At 36.7% G+C, this 25,544-nt stretch overlaps 1 protein-coding gene across 2 annotated transcripts in view; it reads right to left on the reverse strand.

Moving 5' to 3' along the window:
- Positions 1 to 25,544, reverse strand: part of SUPT3H (SPT3 homolog, SAGA and STAGA complex component) — a 138,146-nt gene that overhangs the window by 72,288 nt on the left and 40,314 nt on the right. The window contains exons 3-6 of one of the 2 annotated variants that reach the window (XM_068960825.1): positions 19,471 to 19,583; positions 18,608 to 18,715; positions 14,865 to 15,032; positions 5,490 to 5,600 (exon numbers count right to left, since the gene is read on the reverse strand). In XM_068960825.1, coding sequence (XP_068816926.1) covers positions 5,490 to 5,600; positions 14,865 to 15,032; positions 18,608 to 18,715; positions 19,471 to 19,583 — 500 coding nt within the window. The remainder of the gene's footprint in view (positions 1 to 5,489; positions 5,601 to 14,864; positions 15,033 to 18,607; positions 18,716 to 19,470; positions 19,584 to 25,544) is intronic. The other variant, XM_068960827.1, reaches the window with a different exon arrangement.

Here is a 25,544-nt window from a genome sequence, read left to right on the forward strand (position 1 = left end):
CCGGTCATTCACTTACAAGGTGCCACTGGGTACAAGGCAAAGCTTCTCTGAGACTGAATTAAGTGACTTTCTCAAGTCTTTGTTGCTGTTTAGTCACTAAGTCATCTCTGACTCTTGTGACTCCATGGACTATAGCCCGCCAAGCTCCTCTGTCCATGGGATTTCTCAGGCAAGAACACTGGAGTGGGTTTGCCAATTACTTCTCCAGAGCATCTTCCCAATCCAGGGATTGAACCCTCATCTCCTGCATTGGGTGGCAGGTTCTTTATCACTGAGCCACCCGGGGAGCCCTTTTCTTAGCCAGTTTTAAAATGCTCAGCCAAATGTCTCACAATTTAAGACACCCGAGTGGGTTTTGAAGCCACTCACTTCTAGGGACACACTTAGGTACCATTTATATAAATGACCATGCTTAAATGAGAAATTTTAGTTTTACTATTTTGCTTCAGTGGAGAGCCACCCGGTAATGTGTAAGTTCAGGAGGGTGAGGGGTGAGATAGTTTTCCACTGTGAATATCATTCAGGAGAAACTAACATATATAGGCATTACACACGGGATTATGTCATCCCCTTGGTGTACATACTTTGCTTTCTCTGGCTTTCAAAATTACAGACCCGGTTTTCTGTCAGCCATTTCCAGCACTTCTCACTGAGCACTGGGACTGCGCTTCAGAGGCGGCAACCAAGGGCACCACCCACTGCTTGTACACAGCCAGGATCTAGAGAAAACACATGTCTGACCAGCTTTTTAGTGACAGATAACACAGTCCACTGAGTTATTCTTTGCAGGTATTTTCTTCAAGAGAAAAAACCAAAATGCTCTAATTGTAAAATCTACTTCATTCACAAAATTTTAAAATGCTTTCTTGTCCTTTGACCTGAAAAAGAATATTCTAAGATTAAAAAAAAAAAACAAAAACGATTACCAAAAGCATTTGAATCTTTAGGCTGCAAGGAAATACTCTTCTGTTACACAATTAAATTCAACTAAAACAATTAAGTACCAATTAACTGTCTGATAGAAAAACTCCTTTAAAGCTTTTGCTATACTGTTTTTTTTAAGGCCCTAAAAGTTTCTTAATAGAAGTTTTATTTTATCCTTTACTTTTTTATATTTTAATTTTCTAACATACTAGCACTATTTTCATAATTGGTAAACTGAGGAAATTTTTAAAAGTGAGAAAAATGAGACTAGTAATAATTTATGCTTAAAAATTATACCAACTGTGATATATACAACAACCTCTGAAAACCTTTTTACAATAACTTACACAAATATATAAATTCATATAAACTGAATTTGATGAAGCTTTATAAATCTGAGGCTGTGCCATTTGTTCCATAGATTTCTATTTCACAGGAGCTAGGAAGCAAAACCTAACTAGTAAGCAAAAATCAAGTGGAAACTATGGACACTCAGTTGCTGAGACCTTGTCTTTTAATATGACAGTCGCGGTAAAAAAAAAAAAAAATCTATTAATGTTCTTCAAGCACGATTAACTCTAAAAGTGAAAATGAACATTCATTTATTCCCAGGGACAATAATCTTTAAGTAGCGTTTACATCTTGATGGTATAAACTATAAGTCTGTAAAGAAGTCACATTATAATTTAAATTTTAGTTTCTTCTAGGATTATAAAGTGTGGCTTCTGTGTGTGTGTATCTGTGTGTTTGGTGGTGGGGGAAATGGTTTCTACTTTACTCCATTTGTATTTTTACCTGATTTTTTTTTAGAAAATATACTCCAGCTATTACTGCTACTTCCACTATTGTTAATGAAATACATTAAGAGCTTGTCACTTGTCAAGTTCACAGTGCCCCTTAGATTCTATCATGAAGTATGTTCTATTATTAAGCCCATTTTACAGATGAGGTAACTGAGCCATAGAGAGGTTAAGGAACTTCCTTAAGGCTACTTTGCTAGTAGGTGCAGAGCTGGGATCTTAATCTTGGCCACTTGGTTCTAAGGTCAATCACCATGCAATATAACTTCACATAATGCCAACTACAATAAGTCAAAGGATAAGATGACAAGCATCAAAATGTCTCAGGATACCCCAGTTTGCTAAGTATTGTAATGACTAGAAATCGCAGGCTCTGAAGTGATTTTCAGAATTATTTAGGAAAAATCAATAATTTTAAAAAGGTAAACTAGTCCTTTTAAATGTTCTTTAGTATTTCAGATAGATACAGAAGCTAAGTCACCACCAGAGAAGATCAGGCATACAGCCATGGGAAAAGTTGTAAAAAAAAAAAATCTAACTTAAATTAACCTCAACTTAATCTCAGTTAATCTTTTAGCTTCTAGGTACGATACTCTCTTCTGATCTTCCGCAAAGGATTGAGAATAAATGAAAACACTGAAAAGAAAGAAGTCACCGAGGAAAACCAACATGCCAAAGGCAATATAGCTGTAATTGGCTGAGTGGGGACTGGAGGTTTAGAAGAGTCTCCACAGCCCTCGTATGAATGGCAGGAAACTGCTGTTTTTCGGTCACACTGTCCCCTCCCTCTCCAACCCAGCGGCTCCTCAGTGCAAAGCACTGCTGTACTCCTTTCTCCCCTCCACCTTACACGGCTTTAATCAGTCATTTCTTCTACCATTTCAGCTAACTATTCCCAAGGGGAAGAATTCACTTTCAATTCTTCATATAATGAACTGTATTCCTGAAATCTGTAATGGTGTAAATTTGTACAATCATTTCACAAGTCACACAGTAGAGGACAGAATGATGCCACATCAAAAGCAGAATGCTTTTGGCTTTACTGGTTGACGCTGAAATTCAGTTTCCAAGTAACCCACTGGCTGTCATTTTAATTCTCCAAATTAGTCTCATAGTTTTAGGAATTAGCTATACATCAGTCAAGTTATGGGTAGTCTAAATGAGGTATCTCATTTATATACATCATTAGACAAGCACTTTATGTGCAGAATGACATGCTGCAAAGACAGAATCTCTATGTTTCATAAATATAAACTAGCTGTTAATGGGATTTTAGTTTACAAAGGAAATTTCATACTGGAGGTAAGTTAGCTCAGCCTTTCTGCATAATTTAGGTCCAGTCTAAGCTTGCTAAAGACGCAGCCCACATGCCTCCCCTCCTTTTAGGAGCCACAGCCCAAAGCCCAGGAAGCAAAGTGTCCCTAAAGCAGCATCATATATCATCTCAGGGAGTGGACATCAGGGAACTCAGCATCAGCATCCTCCCAGCATCAGGAGCGTCTCCTCTTAACAGTTGAAAGTATGAGGGAACCAGGACTGGTGTTCACACTGTTAGCATATGTAGTCTGCAAATCTATTCTACTTTAAAGAGAATTTTTAACTTTAAAAGGCAGACTTATGTATTGTAATACATAATACTGCCTGGTCCTACTATTCATGATAGACAATGGAGTGGATATATCGCCCTGTGGGCTGGGCAGATCCTTACAGTCCCCGTAATGGAGTAGACCATTCAAGGCCTGAGGCGTGAAGAAGACTCAGTGTCTGCCTGTGCTGCCTTCTCTCCCATCTGCTGTTGACGCTGTTCATCTGCTCTGGCAGTGGTTAAGCGGGCCTTCAAGATCTATTTACACTAAGCACTTTTAAATTGAATTATTAGCTTAAAAAACCATATTGATTATATGTTTATTAGACAAAAGTCAGCTTAAACTATATCTGAATATATATATATATATATATATATATATATATACTGAATATTCCAAGTATATTTCCTGCCATATACTACAATCTTGGATTATAAAAGCAACAATACATGACCATCAGGTTGAGATACAGAGGAATGAATATATATTTATACACAGACACACAGACACACAGTGTCATCAGCCAAGATGGTTCTCAAGTGATCTGACCAGTGTTTTTAAAAACAAAAAACCTGAAGAATTAAGGAGCTTACCACCACCACCACTTTCGTTTGAAGAAACATCACAGACCTTATGATTAGGAGATTTCCCCTTATAGTAGATACATTTTCCTTTATGTAATTTTACCCATTACTTTTAGTAACCATTTTAGGTTATTTCTCAAAATCCCTGTAGCTCTTTGCTACCCTTTAATTAGTTCTAGATTATTATCAACTCTGCCTTTTTCTTCTCTCTCTATTCCATTGCCTCAGACTATTAGTCATTATTTGGCTCTTATCTATGCATCTGAAAATTTTAATCCTTTGTTATAAATTGGTTCCTTCAATTTCAGTTGGTTTTTAAATTCTTCCAATCAATTCATATTTCTCTAAATCTCATCTCCCTTTTGGCTAATCACTTGAAATAGTCTCACTTGTCATGTAGGAAAAAAAATAAAACAAGAGATACAGACTTCATTCTTTCAATTGTAAATAACCTAGAAACACTCATGCAAAAGGATACACTGCTTTTTATATTAATATAAATATGAATCACATATATGACATATTTAATACATTAACCAGAACTGGAAATAACTGTCACCATTACAGAAAGCTTCTAGAGACAAAGAAGCTCTGATACATTCTTGCAGTCATATTGATAATGCACATGATTAACAATAATCAATGAAAACAAAGAATGCTAAGAAAGCATTCTCTTTAACTGAAACCCAAGAAAAAAGATGATGAGATAATTTAGAAGAAATTATGACTTCTATCAACAAATAATAGCAAAATCCACTCAGGAAAAAACATATATGCTATGTACGTATGTATGTGTAATGTTACACATACATATTCTGCTTTAGTATGTTAAAGCAGATGTGAATACAAAAAAGTGAAATAAATGGTGAATTCTACTGTGCTTTAGTCATAAATCAAACCTAGCTTTCTGAAAATCAAACCAATGCCTTATAAACAGAGAAGGACTTGGAGAAAGTTATATTAACATGAATAAAGATTTTTCTTAAAAGAGCCATAAGATGAGCATTTAATTAACACACATACACACACTCTTTCTTTAGGCTGTTGAAATATAAAGTCTTTAATTCTCCATTAAAAAAAAAAACAAACCTTGATTATAAGCTTTAAAACCATTTGAAGATGTGGAAGACTGTCTGCCTTTCAGCCTACTTCAAAGCCAGTAGCGAAATCATTTCTTCTTCTTCCAACTCAAAGTGTGTTTAGGAGCAGAACATCTGATAGAAGTGGTATTGCCAATCTAACCAATTTTAAAATATAAAGTGCTTCTAGCAATATTTGGATACATATAATTTGACAAAAAAAGTTTTATAAACCTAAGCTTTGAAAAATAGAAAATATAAGCCCCAAGGAAAAAAAAAAGCATAATTTGTAATTGAAAGAAAATAATATTTTGTAGAGAAAAAAACTGTTCTTCCAAAAAGAGACAAAAATGACTAACTCTTATTTCCCAAGAGAATTATGCCACTTTTATACAACAAAATTACAGCTACCACAAATTGCTTTCAACAATTCCACTGCTGCTTCATTTGACCACTTGAAAATCAAAATTCTTTCAGATTATAAATATAACTTTTTATAACTCTGTTATTACGTACTGTGAATGGGGAAAGGGGGCCAATCTTGTGGCCATAGCGTCGGATGGCCTCTCTGATGTGGCTGGGCTGGATGGCATCGCTGTGAGCCTCAACACCACAGGCCGCAGTGCTCTGCGACAGAAAAACACATAAATTGTTACTAAATCAAAAACACACAACACAACTACAGTGTATAAAATATGAAAATAAACTTTTATAAAATGGACGGTTTTTTCCCTTAGGATGCACATCAGTGCTGCCATATACTACATCTAACAAAAAACATTCCATTAGCAAATCAAAGATGACTTTTACATGACCCCTTCCAAGTAGACCAACCAAATGCAATTTTTATGCCCCCAATATTTCACCTAGGCCTGCATGTCAAGGTACAGGAGAAGAGAGCCAGTTGTGAGCGGTTGAAAAGTGTCATGTGAGCTTGCTGAAAGAACTACAGGAAGCTATTTTTTTAAAAAAACATTTATTACTATAAATGTTTCTTGGGAGCTTGTTGGATGTATTTCTGAAATAACCTGAAAGTTATCAATTTTAAAATAAAAAATGTAAAATTGCTATATATTTATTTATAATACAGGGGATGGTCATAGAAAATCATTTCAACTTGGCTCCTAGTTTTCTAAGTGTCCTCTGTGCAAAAACAAAATAAAACAGAAACTATTACTTTAATCTGCCTCATCTGTAAAAGATAGGTTTGAAAGTACACAAAGACACAAGAACGAAAAAGATTATTTGCAATAAGAGTATGGATCTCAACTCAAGAAATGGATGTAACATGATTTTAAACAAATGAAACAGAGGTATTATATGTTTGTGATTTAGTTGTAGGCTCTGGCTTCTCAAATATCTTGGTCTAGATCCCAGCCATCTCAGTTACCAGTTCTGTTAAGTCATGTACGATACTTGTATTTTAGTTTCCTTATCTATAAACAGGATAATAATTTTAACTGTTCTATAGGGTTGCTGTGAAAATTAAATGAGTTGATATGTTCAAACTCTTAGAACAATGCCTGACATATGTTAGCTATCAACAGCAGTAGGTTATTATTTAAATTAAAAACAGCACATCCGTGTTCTTGAAATGATAAGCTAATTTACTTAAAAGTGCAGTAGGTACCAGATGCCAAGTCATCAACATTAAAGAATCAAGGGAAAGAAATAGTAGCCCATGCATTACTTATCACTCTCATTGCAGAAGTACCATTCTCAGAATTCCTTATAGAGGTATATTCAGCATGACCTCTATTGAGAGTGAAATGGCAAATCTCATCAAAATGAAAAAATACAACCATGTTTGATCCAACAATTTCATGATTTCTAAGGATTTATCCTGCAGATATATATTATACAGGCAAAAAATAATATAGATAGTTAGATAGTCACTGCTGTACTATCTGAATTAATGAAGCAAATGTTCATCAAGGAGAGAACCATAAAATCAATTATGATACATTCATTCAATGCAACAGAAACCACAGCAACCACCATAATAAAGGAGGCAGCTCCATATAGATTCCTATGGAGCTATTTATAAGACACACTGTTTGAGAAAATGTCAGGTGTACAACTGGATAACCATGTTATCAGCTTTTTTTTTTTTTTAAAGGCTGAACAGTATATGCTCATTTAACCATAGGTTATTTCTGCAAAGACACCCTGAAAATTAGTAACAGTGCAGAATTTCTTTCTCTTGGAGTACAGATGGGTATCTGGAGCATACGGGTTAGAAGAAACATTTTTCACTGTATATCCTTCTGTGCCCTTTAAATATATTTTTTGTGCCCTTTGCATGTTTTTTTATTATTATTATGAACTAGTAAAGTAATTAAAACATTCCTACAAAAAGCATCTGCTAATTATTCAAGCTGAACCTGAAATAAGACTAAAATATAAAATGAGAGCTTGATTATTTTTAATTATTTTTAACAAGATTTGAAATAAGCCAAATAGGAATATACTCTAGAGTATCTTTCTCAATTTCATTCCAACAATACCCTAAATAACATAACTGCTGTGCCCACAATAACAAGGATTAAATTATCTTAACCCCTCACTTTGGCACTCATATAAAAGTGCACACACAGTTTTTCTTTAAAAAGAAAAAATGCTTTCTTGATTCTATCCCAAGTACTTTGTTCCAATTGGAGTATATTAGAATAAATGCAATTACCAAGTACCTGGTGAGGCTAAAGACTCTTCTGTGAGTTGGGCTGGCCAAAAAGTTTGATCAGAATCTTATAGACAAGCCAGAACGGACATTTCGGCCAACCTCATACAACACGGGGACATTAAGAGGGCAATATCCTACAGACTAAGGCGGCAAGGGGTTCTTCCAGCACTCTTCTCTGTGAAAGCTCCTTGCTCCCTGAAAAGTGGATTTATTTCTTTGCTACATGGCCATTGAAGAGGGACTCTTCCTTTATTTTCCCAAATAAGTTTGATTTTGGTATAGAATATGTTGGTCAAAATCTCCCAGAACTTCTGGCATGGAGATCCAATCAACTTCAGAACATTGAAGAAGGAAGTGTAAGTTAGAAACCACTTGTGGCAGCTATTTGTAAGGTGGCAGCAAGTAAGCCATCCTGTTTGAATCAAGTTATCATTGCTAAAAAGAAGAAGTTACCTTATATAAAGGACTTCCCTGGGGCTCAGACGGTAAAGTGTCTGTCTACAATGAGGGAGACCTGGGTTGGGAAGATCCCCTGGAGAAGGAAATGGCAATCCACTCCACGACTATTGCCTGGAAAATCCCATGGACAGAGGAGCCTGGTAGGCTACAGTCCATGGGGTCGCAAAGAGTTGGACAAGACTGAGCGACTTCAATTCACTTCACTTCACCTTATTTCACCTTATATAAAAATAAGAATATTCAATTTTGTGAAAAAGTCATTAAAATTTCTATTTTGCCAGTTTCTGGTTTATCTGCTATAATTAAGCCACTGCAAACACCAGCATAAGTTACCACATGCACTTCTGCACCCTCCTGATTTGCCCATTGAGTTCTTTGCAAGGACATCTTTAAATCTCAAATGTTGTGTCTGCAGTATTGCTTTCACCTCAAAAAACACCTTCTCATTTCTGTAAACATCCCTTCCCTCACCAAAGTACTAGTAATCTAAGTTCAAAATTCATATCAAGTTTAGAATTTTTACTTCAGCAGTGACTTCATAAATTTTCTAACAGTCTTCAAAACTGTTACAGAAGGATTAGCATTAAATTTATGTATTTGCTACACTAATAAAAATATTATGTTATAAATACATATGAAGACTGTTAGATTTATATACCAATTTAGCTTTCTCATTCTGCTTGAGCCCACATCATGGAATATTCTTTAAATTTCAAAAATGAAACCCACATGTTGGACAAAATACTGAATCTTGTTGTCTATAGTGTATTTGTCAGAATTTCTGTGGGGACTAAACTAATTTCCTAAAGTCAAGAACGAGGTGCTTGGTAAAGTTCTTCTTCATACATCAGGTGCCCCTCCCCCGGCTGTATTCATATTCCATTCCTGGAGTCTTCCATTTCGTTTTCAGTTATGTCTTTTTATTCAGAAGCTGCTGCTCAACACTGGAAGCTAAAGTATCACACGGAGTTCTCCATACTTCCTGTATCTGAGCATTGTCCCTCTTCCGTCCTTGCTGGCTTGAACTGAATAAAATTCTTCAACAGTTTCAACTCTCAATTGCCGTACAAGAAGTTACACTGAAGCTTCAGTTGCCCCAGGATCTCTTATTTGACTCTTTTCTTCCCAACATAAAAGCTGTAGGGAAGAAACAACTTTAAAAAAAAAATCCTTTCTCAGCTTTCCCCTTGCCAGGTAATGTAATATTTAGGAAGGACCTGGGATCTCAGATAACTCTCTTACTCTTTTCACAACTACATCTTCTGTTAAACTTGATACATTAGATTCTGCAGAGGTGTAACGGAGGAGTAATATGTATCTCCAATCGGAGCAAGTGAAAGGTTCAGTTCAGTTCAGTCCAGTCACTCAATCGTGTCCAACTCTTCACGACCCCATGAATCGCAGCACGCCAGGCCTCCCTGTCCATCACCATCTCCCGGAGTTCACTCAAACTCATGTCCATCGAGTCAGTGATGCCATCCAGCCATCTCATCCTCTGTCGTCCCCTTCTCCTCCTGCCTCCAATTCCTCCCAGCATCAGAGTCTTTTCCAATGAGTCAACTCTTCGCATCAGGTGGCCAAAGTATTGGAGTTTCAGCTTTAGCATCATTCCTTCCAAAGAAATCCCAGGGCTGATCTCCTTCAGAATGGACTGGTTGGATCTCCTTGCAGTCCAAGGGACTCTCAAGAGTCTTCTCCATCACCACAGTTCAAAAGCATCAATTCTTCAGCGCTCAGCTTTCTTCATAGTCCAACTCTCGCGTCCATACATGACCACTGGAAAAATCATAGCATTGACTAGACGGACCTTTGTTGGCAAAGTAATGTCTCTACTTTTCAACATGCTATCTAGGTTGGTCATAGCTTTCCTTCCAAGGAGTAAGCGTCTTTTAATTTCATGGCTGCAGTCACCATCTGCAGTGATTTTGGAGCCCCAAAAAATAAAGTCTGACACTGTTTCCCCATCTATTTCCCATGAAGTGATGGGACCAGATGCCATGATCTTCATTTTCTGAATGTTGAGCTTTAAGCCAATTTTTTCACTCTCCTCTTTCACTTTCATCAAGAGGCTTTTTAGTTCCTCTTCACTTTCTGCCGTAAGGGTGGTGTCATCTGCATATCTGAGGTGATTGATATTTCTCCCGGCAATCCTGATTCCAGCTTGTGCTTCTTCCAGTCCAGCGTTTCTCATGATGTACTCTGCATAGAAGTTAAATAAGCAGGGTGACAATATACAGCCTTGACATACTCCTTTTCCTGTTTGGAACCAGTCTGTTGTTCCATGTTCAGTTCTAACTGTTGCTTCCTGACCTGCATACAGGTTTCTCAAGAGGCAGGTCAGGAGGTCTGGTATTCCCATCTCTTTCGGAATTTTCCACAGTTTATTGTGATCCACACAGTCAAAGGCTTTGGCATAGTCAATAAAGCAGAAATAGATGTTTTTCTGGAACTCTCTTGCTTTTTCTATGATCCAGCGGATGTTGGCAATTCGATCTCTGGTTCCTCTGCCTTTTCTAGCCTTAATACCGACTTCTGTCCCTCACTGATCACACGGATTGATGTATGATCAGAGTGGGCAGGCAAGTGTCTTTTTTCCCCTCACTCGTGTACACAGAGCTCTCTTAGTTCTTCGAGTTTATAGAGGATTTCCTTTCATATGAAGCTGGGCCACTCCTTGGCCAAAGGCTATAGTATAATACAGTTAAATACAGTTAATTTTCTCATTCCAAAATTTAACTGAGATGTTACATAATCTGTCATTCTATGTAAGTAGGAAGTGATTTTTTTTAAAACTAAAGAAATTAACTAGAAGAGATATTTGAAAAGAAAACAATACAGAATCACCAAATTTAAAGATTCATATATTATAAAATTTGTAAAAAACATAAGATATCATCTATTCTAAACTTTCCCAACTCCCCACATTATAGGTGATACAGTGAAGATAAGGGACGCTCCCAAGATTAAAATGACAGTATTAAGATATGATTATACATCAAGTCCCTTGGTTTTTAGTACCATCACAGCTGAGGTTTCCAGTGAGCGAAAAATCAAAATATAGCAAGAGCTTGAATATGGAGTAGGAAATGGTAACCCACTCCAGTATTCTTGCCTGGAGAATTCCATGGACAGAGAAGCCTGGTGGGCTACAGTCCACGGGGTCGCAAAGAGTTGGATACAACCGAGCAACTAACACTTTCACTTTCTTGAATGTAGAAGATGTGGATAAGTAAATTAAAAAAATAAATGACTTTATATATGCATAATTACCAGGTTAATTATAAATTTCTACGTAGTTTGTAAAGCAAATCCACTGAAGATGTCCTTGAGTACTATTTTATACTCTAGCTTTAGGTACTGAATGAGTTGGAAAGCGCTATAGCCGAAACTCTTTAGAACTACTTTACAATACAGAAGCTCCTTATTGTTTGGAGTTTCCCTTAATAAATAAGCACTGAGATCTGTCACTTTGAAAATAAAAGGGGGAATGCAGATATGAGGATGAAATTTAAATCTGCTTTCCATCAATTCTAAGATTATATCTTGGCACAGTTCCATTGCTAGTAGCGGCAAACAGTTTCTATTGTGCCAACCAACTTGAAGACAAAAGTATAAATTTTGGACAAATTATAAAAAACAAGTACCTGAAAGCAACAGAGTGATCTAACCAGGACAAAACCTGAAAGGGCGCGCACTATATATAGCAGAAGGGAATAGCTAGGGGTTGGTTTTCTGTTTTTCTGTTTTAGCCTAAGGGTAGGCCCTAGTCAGTACAGGGTCACGGGACCTTAGAGGCATGAAGAACTATAGCTCAGAGTTCAGGGCAACCACAGTAGGTGTAAAGAGAAAAAGAAAATCCCAAAAAAGGTCAGAATCAAAGAAAGGAAGGCAAATATGCAAGTGTATAAATTTTACCCAAATCTTTGACTAACTTCTAAGCTATTCCTTTGTGGGACTGAATCCAAGAAACCAAGGTAAAACTAAATCAAGGAAGAGAGGGTCTAGCTGCTGAAGAGGCATTTGAGTTTGGAGTTTATAGAGTTCCATCTAGAAGAGTAAACAGTCTGCTTAACATACATATGAACACACCAACAACAACTCTTCTCATAGGAATACTACAGAACCTGAAATCTCTACAATATACTACTCACAATGTCCAGCATATAATTTAAAATTACTAGACATGCAACAACTCAAGAAAGTGTGACTTATACTCAATGGAGATCAAAACAATCCAGATATTCATCATATGAGAATTTTAAAACAGCTATTATGAAATAAAGGAAGTTAAAATAAAAAATAACAATAAACTATAAAAAGAAATCAGAAGGAAATTATAAAACTCTAAACAAAATATCAGAAACAAGACATTAATGGATGAGTGTTAAGACTGAACTGACAGTAGATAGAGTTTGGAAGGGAAGATCAACAGAAGTTATTCAACCTGAAGAACAGAGAGAAAAGATTGAAAAGGAAATTAAACAGAGCTTCAGGCACACATCGAACAATATCAAAGTAACTAACAAAAATATACCTGGAATCTCAGAAGGGGAGAAGAGAGAACATGAGGCAGGCAAGATATCTTAAGAAATAATAGCTGATAATTTCCCCCTCAATTTAAAAGCATTCAATTTTCAAGAGGCCCAGAGGATTCTAAACAGAAAAAATGCAAAAGAAAACCATATCTATGGCTATCATGGTCAAACTGCTGAAAATCAAAAATAAAGATATTATTTGGAAAACATCCAGAGAAAAATAGAACATTACAAATACCAAAAAAAGCTACAAAATCTTCTGACATGTGATTAAAAGCAGTGGCTGCAAATATTTTCTCCCATTCTGTGGGGTGTCTTTTCATTTTGTTCATGGTTTCCTTTGCTGTGCAAAAGCTTTTATGTTTAAGTGGGTCCCATTTGTTTATTTTTATTTTCATTACCCTATGAGGTAGGTCAAAATAGATCTTGTTTATATCAGACAGTGTTCTACCTAGTGTTTCCCCTAAGAATTTTATATATCTGGTCTTACATTTAGTTCTTTAATCCATTTTGAGTTTTTGTGTATAGTGTTAGACAGTGTTCTAATTTCATGCTTTTACACATAGTTATCCAGTTTTCCCAACATCACTTATTGAAGAGACTGTCTTTTCTCCATTGTATTATATATTTTTGCCTCCTCTGCCAGAGATTAGTTAAGCATAGGCATAGTTAAGCATAAGTGGGTTTATCTCTGGGCTTTCTATCTTGTTCTATTGATCTATATTTCTGTTTTTGGGCCAGTACTATACTGTTGTGATTACTGTAGCTTTGGATAAAATTATATGACCATTTGGGAAAAAGTTCTTGTAGTTTCTTTAAAAACTGAACACATAGCTACTCTATGATCCAATAATTTCATTTCTAGCTAGTAATTTCATTTCACTTACCTATGAAAAATGAAAGCATTTGTCCATAAAGATTTGTACAATAATGCTCGTAACAGGTTTATTCATAATACCCCCAAAACTGGAAATAGCCTAACAACCAAAATGAGAATGAGTAAACCGATATACAAGCAACTTACTCATCAATAAAGGAGAATGAATTACACTTGTACTTAAAAACACAAACTTTAAAAATACCCTGAGTGAAAGAAATTTCACACAAAAGAGTATACACATTATATTCTCTTTGTATGAGGCTCTAGAAGAGAGAAAACTAAAAAGTCAGAACAGTGTTTGCTTTTCTGGGGATGGTGATGAGATTGCCTGGAAGAGGTGTGAAAGAATTTTCTGAACTGATTGTAATGTTATTTTTTTATCTTGAGAGGGTATATAAACAATGAATTTATATATCTGTCAAAATTCAGCAAATGGTATACTTAAGAATTGAGTGGTACACTGTATATAAACTTTACCTTTAAAAAAAGTATAATGTATACATTATAAATTTTATAATTATAAAGAATTATAATTTCTTTATATATTATAAATTTCTTTATAATTATACAAAAGAAATTTCTTTACATTATACAAAATTATGTGTTTTGGCATGAATTATACTGATGCCTGCAGCTTACCTTTTAATGTATTAAAAAAAAGAACTGGTGGATGGATAAAAGAATAATCAGATGTACATATAAAGTAAATGTAAATATAGTAAATATATTAAGTATAGTAAAATTTTAATTACAGAATCAGATGATAGATATATGGTATTCACTCTACATTCTTTTAACTTTTTTGTATGTTTGAAAATTTTTTAAATAAAATATTAGAAAATATCAATATCTTGCTGTAAACTGGCTATTTCTAAAATCTGATTAATGAAAAACAGAACACATTTCCTGTACGTGTGAACTCAGTTAAGATTTCCCTGTGCTGTGCTGTGCCTAGTCACTCAATCACGTCTGTCTCTTGGTGACCCCATGGACCATATCCTGCCAAGCTCCTTTGTCCATGGGGATTCTCCAGGCAAGAAGAATGGAGTGGATTGCCATGCCCTCCTCCAGGGATTTCCTGACCCAGGGATCAAACTCAAGTCACCCAGATTGCAGGTGGATTCTTTACCATCTGAGCCATCAGGGAAGCTCCAGAATACTGGAGTGGGTAGTCTATCCGTACTCTAGGTGATCTTCTCAATCTAGGAACTGAACTAGGATGTCCTACATTGCAGGCTGATTCTCTACCAGCTGAGCTACCAGGGAAGCCTCAAGATCTCTCTTTGCACCAAAAAGAAAAAAGAAAGAAAAAGAAATAGAAAAATATCATTAACCTTTTTTCTTTTCCTTTGTTTGGTCTTAGCTGAGTCTTGTCCAGCACTCCCATTCCCTAGGGATCCTGATGCGGTCTTCCCCGAGTGCTGTGAGCCCACGGATGGAGCTGTTGGTGTAGGAGGAGGTGTGTTCTCAGGAGAGTCTGGATAGGGCTTCATGCAAGACCCCTGTTCAAAAACATGTGGCTCTGAAATCAGGCAACCAGAACTTCTACTAACATTTAATTTAGATAGCTCATTAATTCAACAATATTTAAAAGTTACAAATACAAAAACCCAACTTATTATTATCCAGTCCACAGAAATGATGCCATCATCTTACCCCTAAGGGTCTAAATATATTAATTTCTAATATATTAATTTCTAATCTGTCTGATCATTCAGATAAAAACTAGGATTCCTCGGATACAGCTTCCAAAATTTCTGCTGATTCAGTCAGATACAGATATTTTTATTGAGAAGTTTTGTCAGTATTTCAAAAGTACTCAAAAGGAAGTTCTAAACTTCCCCCCCAAACAGGATGCCTTTCAGACATTCTCTGTATCATGGTGACCAGCCTTCACTTCAAGGCGAAATAACTCAAACTCAGTGCTTTAGGGTCACTGTAGACTTATCTCTAGCTCCTCCAACACCTTCTTCCTTCCTTCAGAATATCCCTCATACCTACCCGCTTTCTTTGACTATGCCTGCAAGTCTACTCTCTCTCCCTTGTGGAGGTCCTTCAAATATTTGAAAACTGTCTATCTCACAGTCTCTTCCCTTCTACAGGTCAAACACCTCAAGTTCCTTCACTTATTATGAGACATGCTTTCAGGGTCCTCCTCCCACCCCTATTGCTCTCCTTTAGATGGCCTCCACTTTGTCAATGTCCATCCTCTAGGACGGTGCCTAGACACTGAAACAAAACAAAAGATATTGTGATGTTTCCTTTTCAGTACCATCACAATATTTATCATTATAAGAAACTTTTAGGCAAATAAGTCTTTTTCATATATGGTATTATAAATATGTATTTTCCCGATCCTATCAAGTGTAATAACCATGCTATCTACTGACCTATAGTTCTTTATAATGTTTTTTAAAAATTATGCTAACCTTTGTAAAACATTTTGCTGAAATTCAGATACTGTTTTCAAGAGTATTTCTTTGATCTGCTTGCCTAGAAACATCAAACAAGAAGGAATAAACCTAATGTGGCATGAGTTGCTCTTAGGAAAAACAAGGTAATTCCTAGAGATCATTCCTTCCAGAATATAAACCATATGTTTGAAAAAAAACTCTGAAAAATTAACTCAAATTAATATTAACCTTGATAATCTGAGAAACCTAAGCTTAACTAGCTCAGTTCTTTATATGGTTAGTGTTCAAGAATGACAATTATTAAAATAGAATGCATGTGATTAATTCCATGCCTTGTGTTTCCAATCCAATTGACTGTACACAGCACCTCCATTTGGATCTTCTTAAAATACCCTTTTGAACTCATTACTCCTTAGCCAAGAAACTTTGAGTTCTTCCTTCCCTAAGCGTCTAAGGTCTTTATTTTCTAACTTCCTACTTCCCTTCTCAGTGACTCCTTGGCTTGAATATTTTAATCAGGTTTTTTCCTCCCTGTACAACCGCACTTATGCTGCCTCCAAAGCCTACAGTATCTTCCCCACTTTTACCATCTCATCAAAGTTTTATCTTTTCTTCAACACTTAACTTCTTTGCTGGAGTCTTCTTTCATTATAATTAGGGAGCTGCTTTTATCTTTGAACTTTCTATGACACTCATTTAGAAATCAGTACATAAAATCTTGAATTGTCTGTTTGTTCATTTACTGCTTTGCTTGTTTTGCAGAATGTTTTATCTCCCTGAATACAGATCATATTAGTCTCTAGAGCCCCCATGGGTTCCTAACCTGGTGAAGTCCCTAAACCAGCCCCTTAATTGTGCTTGCTGACCTGCAATACTGATGAATAGGAATTCCTGGCCTAGAGTGGTCATTTCTGTGTGTTGAATCAGGTAATAAAGGGCAGAAAGACTTCCAGTCCCTCCAAATGTTCATTTTGACCACTAGTCACATTGGAGGAGGAGTGTCTGGCAGGCCAGGGAAATGCTGGAGGCTTGTATCGACATATTTAGCCAGGATGCTTTCTGACACGCCTGCTCCCACCTCCCAGAGAGCCCAGGAAGTTCAACACATACAAGCCATCTCTCTTAACTGCTGGGTAGCTGGGAGCAGCAGCTGTGGTTGCTGAGCATTGCCCAGGGCAGCTTGGCCACCCTGGAGAATCAAGAAAGTGGGGGAGAAATACAGCTTTCATAGCCACGTAAGCAATCCCTGAATGTTAAGGGAAAACTAGGCTTGTTACGTTCACTGTAAATTTCTTTAATTAGAAATGTTACAACAAATTTGTCTGATGTTAATGAAAAGCATACGTATACACATATTCATAAAGTGAACACGTACCAAAGACAGTTTAAAGGGTGTTCTTTGACATCATAATTTGGGTTTGTAACATAACATAAAGAAAACAAATACTGTTTAATCAACTGAGTGTGCTTTAGGGACTTTTAAATCATGTTCACTGATAATGATGTATAACCTTTTTCAGGAAAAAAAATGGATTTTTAATGGGCATAAACATTTTGATTTCTACTTTAGTTCTAAGCCAATCTGGTTCCACAAGGGGCATAAAAAGATGTCATACTTTTGGCTTGTAATAAGATATCGGCATATATCTTTATATATCTCATAAGTATTTCAGAGCAGAGACACTTAAACATGGAGTCCAGTGGGTTCACAGATCCTTTATATTCATGGAATGGTTTCAGAGAGTCTCTGAATGCCCTGAAGTTGTATACAAAATGTGCAAATGTATTTACGGAGAAAGGATTTACAGTTTTCTTTGGATTCTCAAAGGGGCTTAGTAGCCATTTTCAGGTTATAGGTTTCACCTAACTTGATCTGAGGCTCACTTCATATTATACATGTGAATGTTAACCAAACCTCCTTGCTGCCCTCTTTATGGTCATTAGGTTGAATTATATGAGACTGATGTTTATGTTAGTGTAAAAAAAAAAAAGATTATTTGCAAATTCATTAACTAGATGTTACATTTCTGGTTTTTAGGCACATGCTGTTTATAGCAATTATTTTTTATGCCAAAAATGATATATACTTATTATACAAAGCCTTAAAAGTTGGAAAGAAAACTTCACAGTCCCCACAGGTGGGGATCCCAGCAACAGTAACTGAATATAGAAAGGATGTGATTTTTTACATGATTGGATCAATCAAACCACAAAGGATACATGGAGCTATACTTCTCTAAATCATGTTTAGAGAGGGATCCATTACTGGAAAGTCCAACTATCAATAATGCCAGGAATTATCATTACATGAATAAAATAATCCTTTCATCTTTGAAGCAAAAATTAAATACATAACTTTTCTCCATGTTATTCAGTTAACTAAACCAAGTGTTCATCTCCCATGGAAATGAGAGATACTCTTTCACTGAAGGGTCAGGAATGCTAAATAAGGCTAAAAGAAGGTGATAAGATCACTGCATTAAGTGGACTGTTAGGGCCTGAAACATAGTAGGTATTTGTTTGAATGCTGAATGTATTAAGATTCTGTGACTGAAGGCTATATATTCCTACATAATCTTTTTCTTAGAACTACTAATGTAAATATCAGACATGAGGAAAAAAAAATCCACAGACCTGTCAAAGCCAGATTTTTTAATACTCACCTCCGCAGAGTTGTGGTACTGAATGAAGGTGGCGGAAATGGCATGGCTGAAAGGGTCTCCTGCCTTGGTTACCATGTCCTGCCTCACAAGAAGGGCCAGATCCACTAACTAGAAGATCAGAATAAGCAAGTCACAGAGCTGGAAATAATCACCAAGGAGACCGAAACGGTAAAACTACATACAAGCAACTATATCCCAATATAAGTCAGATGGTCTGCCTAAAAAATCTGTATTGTGGACATAAACGTATGCTTTCATGGCTGGTAAGCGGACCTACTCATGAACATAAAGGATACAGTCTAACCTCCTAGTGGAGTGGTTCTCAAAGCTTATAATCTCCAGGGAAACATTTTAAAATACAGATTTCTGGGTTCCATGCTCTGAGAGTCAATAATAATTCGGTATGGCTGCTCTAGGATGTAGCTTAGACATTTACATTTTAGACAAGAACCAAGGGGAAGCTGATGCTTGCAGCCTGAGAACCAGGCTCTGAGAAACTACTAGAGGACAGTGATTCCAGACTCAGGTTTTGGTAAGCACTCAGTGGATGGTACATTTCTAGAGAGGTATTTTTCAAAGTCCAAAAGTAATCTCTAAGCAAGAGAGATGTATACTTGGAATTCAATGTTGAGGAAAACAAGTGGCAAGAAACAGCAGTCACTTTTGCCTAACACCCACTGGAGCTGAGGATGCAGAGAAACGTAACCGGCCTAAATTTCAGCAAATAGTGAGATTATCATAGAAGAGAACGCATGGCTGTTTTCAGTCCTGGTAGAGCAGCAGGCGGAAGAGGAATTGATCAGGGACAGGAATAAAGGGAAAGCAGCTACATATAGCTTGATACGACAGATTCAAGTTCTTACCTGTGCCACAGTTTCATACGCTAAATATGCTAAAATCTCCATAGCAATAACATTGGGCTTTATCTCCATACTACCGCAGTCCAACCAGTCTCGAAATTTGGACCCTTTTTTGGCTAGTCATTAAAAAAAAAGTAGAGAATATTTAGTTTTTGAAGTGTTTTAATACTGCATATTACTATCACAAAATGAAAAATATATCTATTGAAAACAATGTGTATAAAATGCAATTAAAAAAATCTTATTAGTGTTTAGATATATTCTAGTCCCAAGAATGCCTTTACACACTTGCGTCTTTCATATCTCTGCCGCCTAAAAGTATGCTAAACCACTGAATGCTTAGCACTTCTTACAGTGTGTTAGAATAGGTTATCACTGACCATAGATTCTGTTCAAACAATAGTCAGAAGAATCACTTGCTTGATGTAACTTTATTCTTACGGAAAGAAAATCCTGCAAGAAAGAACCTGTGATGAAAAAAGGAACACACGGAAATGTATTTTTACTACCTTTCAAATTAGGTCTATTTCTTGAGTAGGCTCGAAGTTGTGAATTTAGAATTAAGTGGAACAAACTGATATCTGGCCTGATCTAAGTCTGTGCTTACATTTTTTTTTTGATGAAAAACGTGTCCAAATCCTTGAGTGTGATTCTCAAAACCACCCAGAATGATTCCAACCTGCCTTTATATTATTCCCTAATTAAAATGTCAGCTAGGCTTGAGTTAATCTTCTTTGTGTTGACCCTTGCATGGGATACTCTCCTATCACTTGGCTTCATTCATATGAATCCTGCCCAGGGCCACAGACACACGATCCCCATTCCAATCATTTACTGAACTCTTATCAGAGATCCTTCTGTGTCTGCTCGTGACTTCACAAGCCACATTACAAGTTTTGTGGGTCAATACCATGCATCTCGTCTCTCTGCATACCTAACAGTACTGAAAACACAAGGAATCTTCTGTTAGGTATCTCGAAACCACCACAACACTAAGCAGTCTAATGTGACATAGGGCCTTCATTAGATAATACTAACTTAACTAGTAATCTAGAGGAAAAGATTGATAGTGAAGATTTTATCACATCTATAACGTAATCATCTTAAAAAAATCCACTGATTATTCTTTTGATTAATCTGGTCCCACAAGTCTGTGAAACACTTAATGGTAACTCCAAGCATGATGTTTTGATCCTGATAGATACAGTTCTCTTGGATTCCACATACAGAGAGTTTTCTGTGAAATAAATCACAGGAGACATTAAGTTCTGCTATTGAAGCACGTATCCAAAGCTGTCAGCTGTGGCTGAGTTACAGTGATCCCCACCAAAGCTATCTCCCTAAAGGAACCAATCTTCCCAGTGCTCTCTGACATGTAACATTCCATCTAACTAGGAAGCTGCAATAGCTCACAAACACTTGATTCACATCTGTGGAATACTTCTGAAGTTAACAGGCAGCAATTTGGCAAGATCAATAAAATGTACCTTATTCATTTCTCCTTTTGACAGACAGTAACAGGGAAACTGGTTGGGGCATAGACTTGGATTACCATGATATTGAATGGTTTGCCTTAGAAATGAACAGAGATCATTCTTTCATTTTTGAGATTGCATCCAAGTACTGCATTTCAGACTCTTGTTGACTATGATGGCTACTCCATTTCTTCTAAGGGGTTCTTGCCCACAGTAGTAGATATAATGGTCATCTGAGTTAAATTCTGGTCCATTTTAGTTCGCTGATTCCTAGAATGTCGATGTTCACTCTTGCCATCTCCTGTTAGACCACTTAAAATCTGCCTTGACTCATGGACCTAACATTCTAGGTTTCTATGCAGTATTGCTCTTTACAGCATCAGACCTTGCTTCCATCACCAGTCACATCCACAACTAGGTGTTGTTTTGCTTTGGCTCTGTCTCTTCATTCTTTCAGGAATTATTTCTCCACTGATCTCCAGTAGCATATTGGGCACCTACTGACTTGGGCAGTTTATCTTTTGGTGTCCTATCTTTTTGCCTTTTCATACTGTTCATAGCATTCTCGAGGCAAGAATACTGAAGTGGCTTGCCATTCCCTTCTCCAGTGGACCACATTTTGTCAGAACTCTCTACCATGACCTGTCTGTCTTGGGTGGCCCTACACAGAAGGTCTCAAAGTTTCACTGAGTCAGACAAGGCTGTGGTCCATGTGATTAGATTGGTTAGTTTTCTGTGATTCTGGTTTTCAGTCTGTCTGCCCTCTGATGGATGATGGTGAAGGAAAAGACCCTGATGCTGGCAAAGATTGAAGGCGGGAGGAGAAGGGGACGACAGAGGATGAGATGGTTGGATGGCATCACTGACTCAATGGACATGAGTTTGAGTAAACGTCGGGAGTTGGTGATGGACAGGGAGGCTTGGTGTGCTGCAGTCCATGGGGTTGCAAAGAGTCAGATATGACTGAGTGACTGAACTGAACTGAACAGGGAGACAGGTATTTTGTGTCTTTGCTCTAAATACTCGATTTTAAAAGTGAGGGAAAGGAGAGCTCTTGGTCAGATCTGTCCATCTACGCAACAGAATGGGCAGCTTCCTTGTTAGCTCTTCCACACTGAGAAGGCAGAGGTGAGGACCCTGGGTATATCGTGGTATCCTAGCACCCAGAAGAGTGCCTGGCATTAGTATACTCACCATAAATATTTCTAGAAGGAATGAGTGAGTGAATGAATGAAAGAATAAACAAATGATAGATAGTTCTTTAATAAAAGGACAGGATCCAAATTTCATACATCAAAAAAAGATGCACAGAGGTCCCATAAGACTACTTGGTGTCACTAAGTTGCATCTGACTCTTGCGACCCCATGAACTGTATAGCACACCAGGCTCCTCTGTCCATGGGATTTTCCAGGCAAGAATACTGGAATGGGGTGCCATTTCCTTCTCCAAAACCGCTTGGGTTACTCCTATTCCTCCAACAGGTAAAGATTCTTAGGTAATTCTGACCCTGATACATGGGAAGGACTGTTTCAGAGATGGATCCTTCCAGGGTAAAAGTGGGCCCAACACAAGAGGCATAGATACCTCCAGTCATGATGGTTTGTTTTTACCAGATCTGAGGGGGCTTCAGACTCAATGAGTTCCTTTTCCTTCATCCCTCTTCTCACTGTATCAGGATTAAGGGTAATCCTAGAAATTTATCAACTTATTCAGATAAGTTGATATCAACTTATTCAGAATAATAATGATCAATAATAATAATAATGATCAATAAATTTATCAATTTATTCAGAACCTTGACCAAAGGTCAAAAGTTCCTAGGATCATCCTCTTTCTGATACTCCCTGGTTTTTAGCCTGTGTTGGAAATAAACTTTACATAATAATTTCATCTGGAAATATAAGGTTAGTTAATTCTCATATACTTTGTCTTTCTCGTCAGTAATCGGGGCAAAATTCATTCCATTCTCACCTCTCACCCTTCCATGTTATTTCATTATTTCTGCCACATCCCTTTTCACCAGCCTTTCCAGTCCTGACCCTTCCCTCAGGGCTCTCTGTGATGCTCACTGTACTTCAAAGAGAGCCTTCTGCAACTTCTCTCTCTGCAAAATCACTGTTATTTGGGTGAATCAAAAATAGCCTTCCTAAGAGGGCATGGTTTTCTCTGGAATTTTTTCTTTCCCTAAGTTTTTTTTTTTTTTTGATGTGGACCATTTTTAAACTCTTTAGTGAATTTGTTACAATACTGCTTTTGTTTTATGCTTTGTTTTTTTGGCTATGAGGCATGTGGGATCTCAGCTCCCTGACCAGGGATCAAACCCACACCCTCTGTGTTGGAAGGTGAAGTCTTAACCACTGGACTGCCAGGGAAGTTCCTTCCCTGGAAACTTCTAGAGTAGGGGTTCCTTCTTTCTTTCCTTTTATACCTATTTATTGATCAGCTATAAATAGGGATGGTGTCATAGCTCAGTTGGTAAAGAATCTGCCTGCAATGCAGGAGACCTGGGTTCGGTTCCTGGGTCAGGCAGATCCCCTGGAGAAGGAAATGGCAACCCACTCCAGTATTCTTGCTTGGAGAATCCCATGGAGAGAGCAGCCTGGCAGACTACAGTCTATGGGGTCACAAGAGTCGGACACGACTTAGTGACTAAAGAGAGAGAGAGACTGATCAGCTGCTGCTTGCCAGCCCATTAATTTCCCCATATATTGTACGGCCTGGCAGCAACATCTTCATCCTTTTCTTTTCTCCCACAGGGAAACCATAAAACAAGTAGACATCAGACTTCTAACCAACAACAGAGGCAAAAAGACAATGGAATCATGTTTTAACCAGTAACTATTAGTCTACAATTTCCTACTTAACTAAACTATCAGTTATATATGAGGACAAAATAAAGTCATTTTTTTAAGACAAAAAGGAGTGCTTTAAAGTACTTTCAGAGGCTTGGGAACAACAAAATTAGGCGGAGATGGAAAGTTCAGATACAAGTATACCTTGGAGATACTGTGGGTTTGATTCCAGACCACCACAATAAATCATATATTGCAACAAGGCACATTACATGAAATTTTTGGTTTTCCAGTACATATAAAAAGCTATGTTTAAACTATACTGTAGTCTATTAAGTGTAAAATAACATTATATCTAAAAAAATGTACATAGCTTAATTAAAAATAATCTCGTTTGAAAAATGGCACCAATAAGACTTGCTTGACACAGGGCAGGGCTGCCACAAACATTCAACTTGTCAGAAAAAACACACTATCAATGAAGCACAATAAAGCAAAGATCGATAAAACAAGGTATGCCTGTACTTACCAACTTAGAGACATTTTAGGCCAGGAATGTGCTTTAGAAAAATTAAGGATCGCAACTAACAGCAATAGAATAAGTAATATACAAAATAGTTTGTGAAAAATGGAATCAAGAAAAGCCCATCAATCCAAATAAAAGGAGGAAAACCAAATAAAAAAGCACAGTAAATTCAAAACACAAAATAAGATAGCATTTATAAGCCCCAATGTATCAGTAATGAATATGTAAATTAAACTCATCAATTACAATACAAAGAGACTCTCAGATTGATTAAAAAGAAAATTTAGGTATCTGTTTACAAAAACCACACATGAAACAATGGGGTTGAAAGGACTGGAAACAGGTTTATCAAATTATAACTAAATTAGAGCTTCGTGAATTAATATCAGATTTTAAAAGACTTTTAAAGGGAAATAATGATCTGACTTTTATAAATATAAAAACAAAATACTGGTGAATGGGATCAGGGTCCTAATTGTAAAGCTCACCCTCAGGCTTTATAAGTTACAGACAGGTCATTTTTAAATGCACCAGTAGCCTCAGCTAGTGAGTACTACGATTAAATATTTAAAAAGACACAAACGGCTGGATCACAATTCCTGTACCTTGGTCATGTATCAGCAAAGGCATGAAGAGTCTAGTTCTGGAACTGCTGACCCCCTAGGACTGAGCATTCTCAAAGACAGTACCGTGGCACAGAAAACAGATTCTCCCACTAAGGCTGCATGATGAAGTACTGTGGGCACTATACGAAGAAATATTTTTCAATGCCCAAATCCCTCTTCTTTAAAGAAAAAAAAATTGAGCATAAGATACTCCTTATACTATAATTATTTTATACAGAAATGGAAAATATTAATTTTTAATCTACTGCAGTTTATTATTGTTATGAAGCAAAAAACTCAGTTATGAAAAATCAGATTTTTAAACAAAAGAGGTATTAGGACACTACATGTTTTAGTGTGAAATAGCACTTGTTTCTTTAAGTAAATTAAGAATGATTCAAAAAAATAGTTCAATAGCACTGAATGTTACTTTATAAAATGGAGATTTATACTTATAAAAGACTTGAATGCCATTTTTAAACCTAAAATTTACAATACAAAAACCTCTCATTTGCTGAAATTGCCATGATCTGAAGTGTCATTTACTTAATGCTTCACAGATGTATGATGCCAAATTGTTAGTCAGACTGCAAAGTATATTTAGTCAGGAGAAAAAAAAAAACCCTTCCCAAACATGTTTTCCTATATTTTCCTGACATTTACATGGGGTGCTATTTG

The sequence above is a fragment of the Capricornis sumatraensis genome, chromosome 22 (assembly GCF_032405125.1).
Source record: "Capricornis sumatraensis isolate serow.1 chromosome 22, serow.2, whole genome shotgun sequence".
Lineage (NCBI taxonomy): Eukaryota > Metazoa > Chordata > Mammalia > Artiodactyla > Bovidae > Capricornis > Capricornis sumatraensis.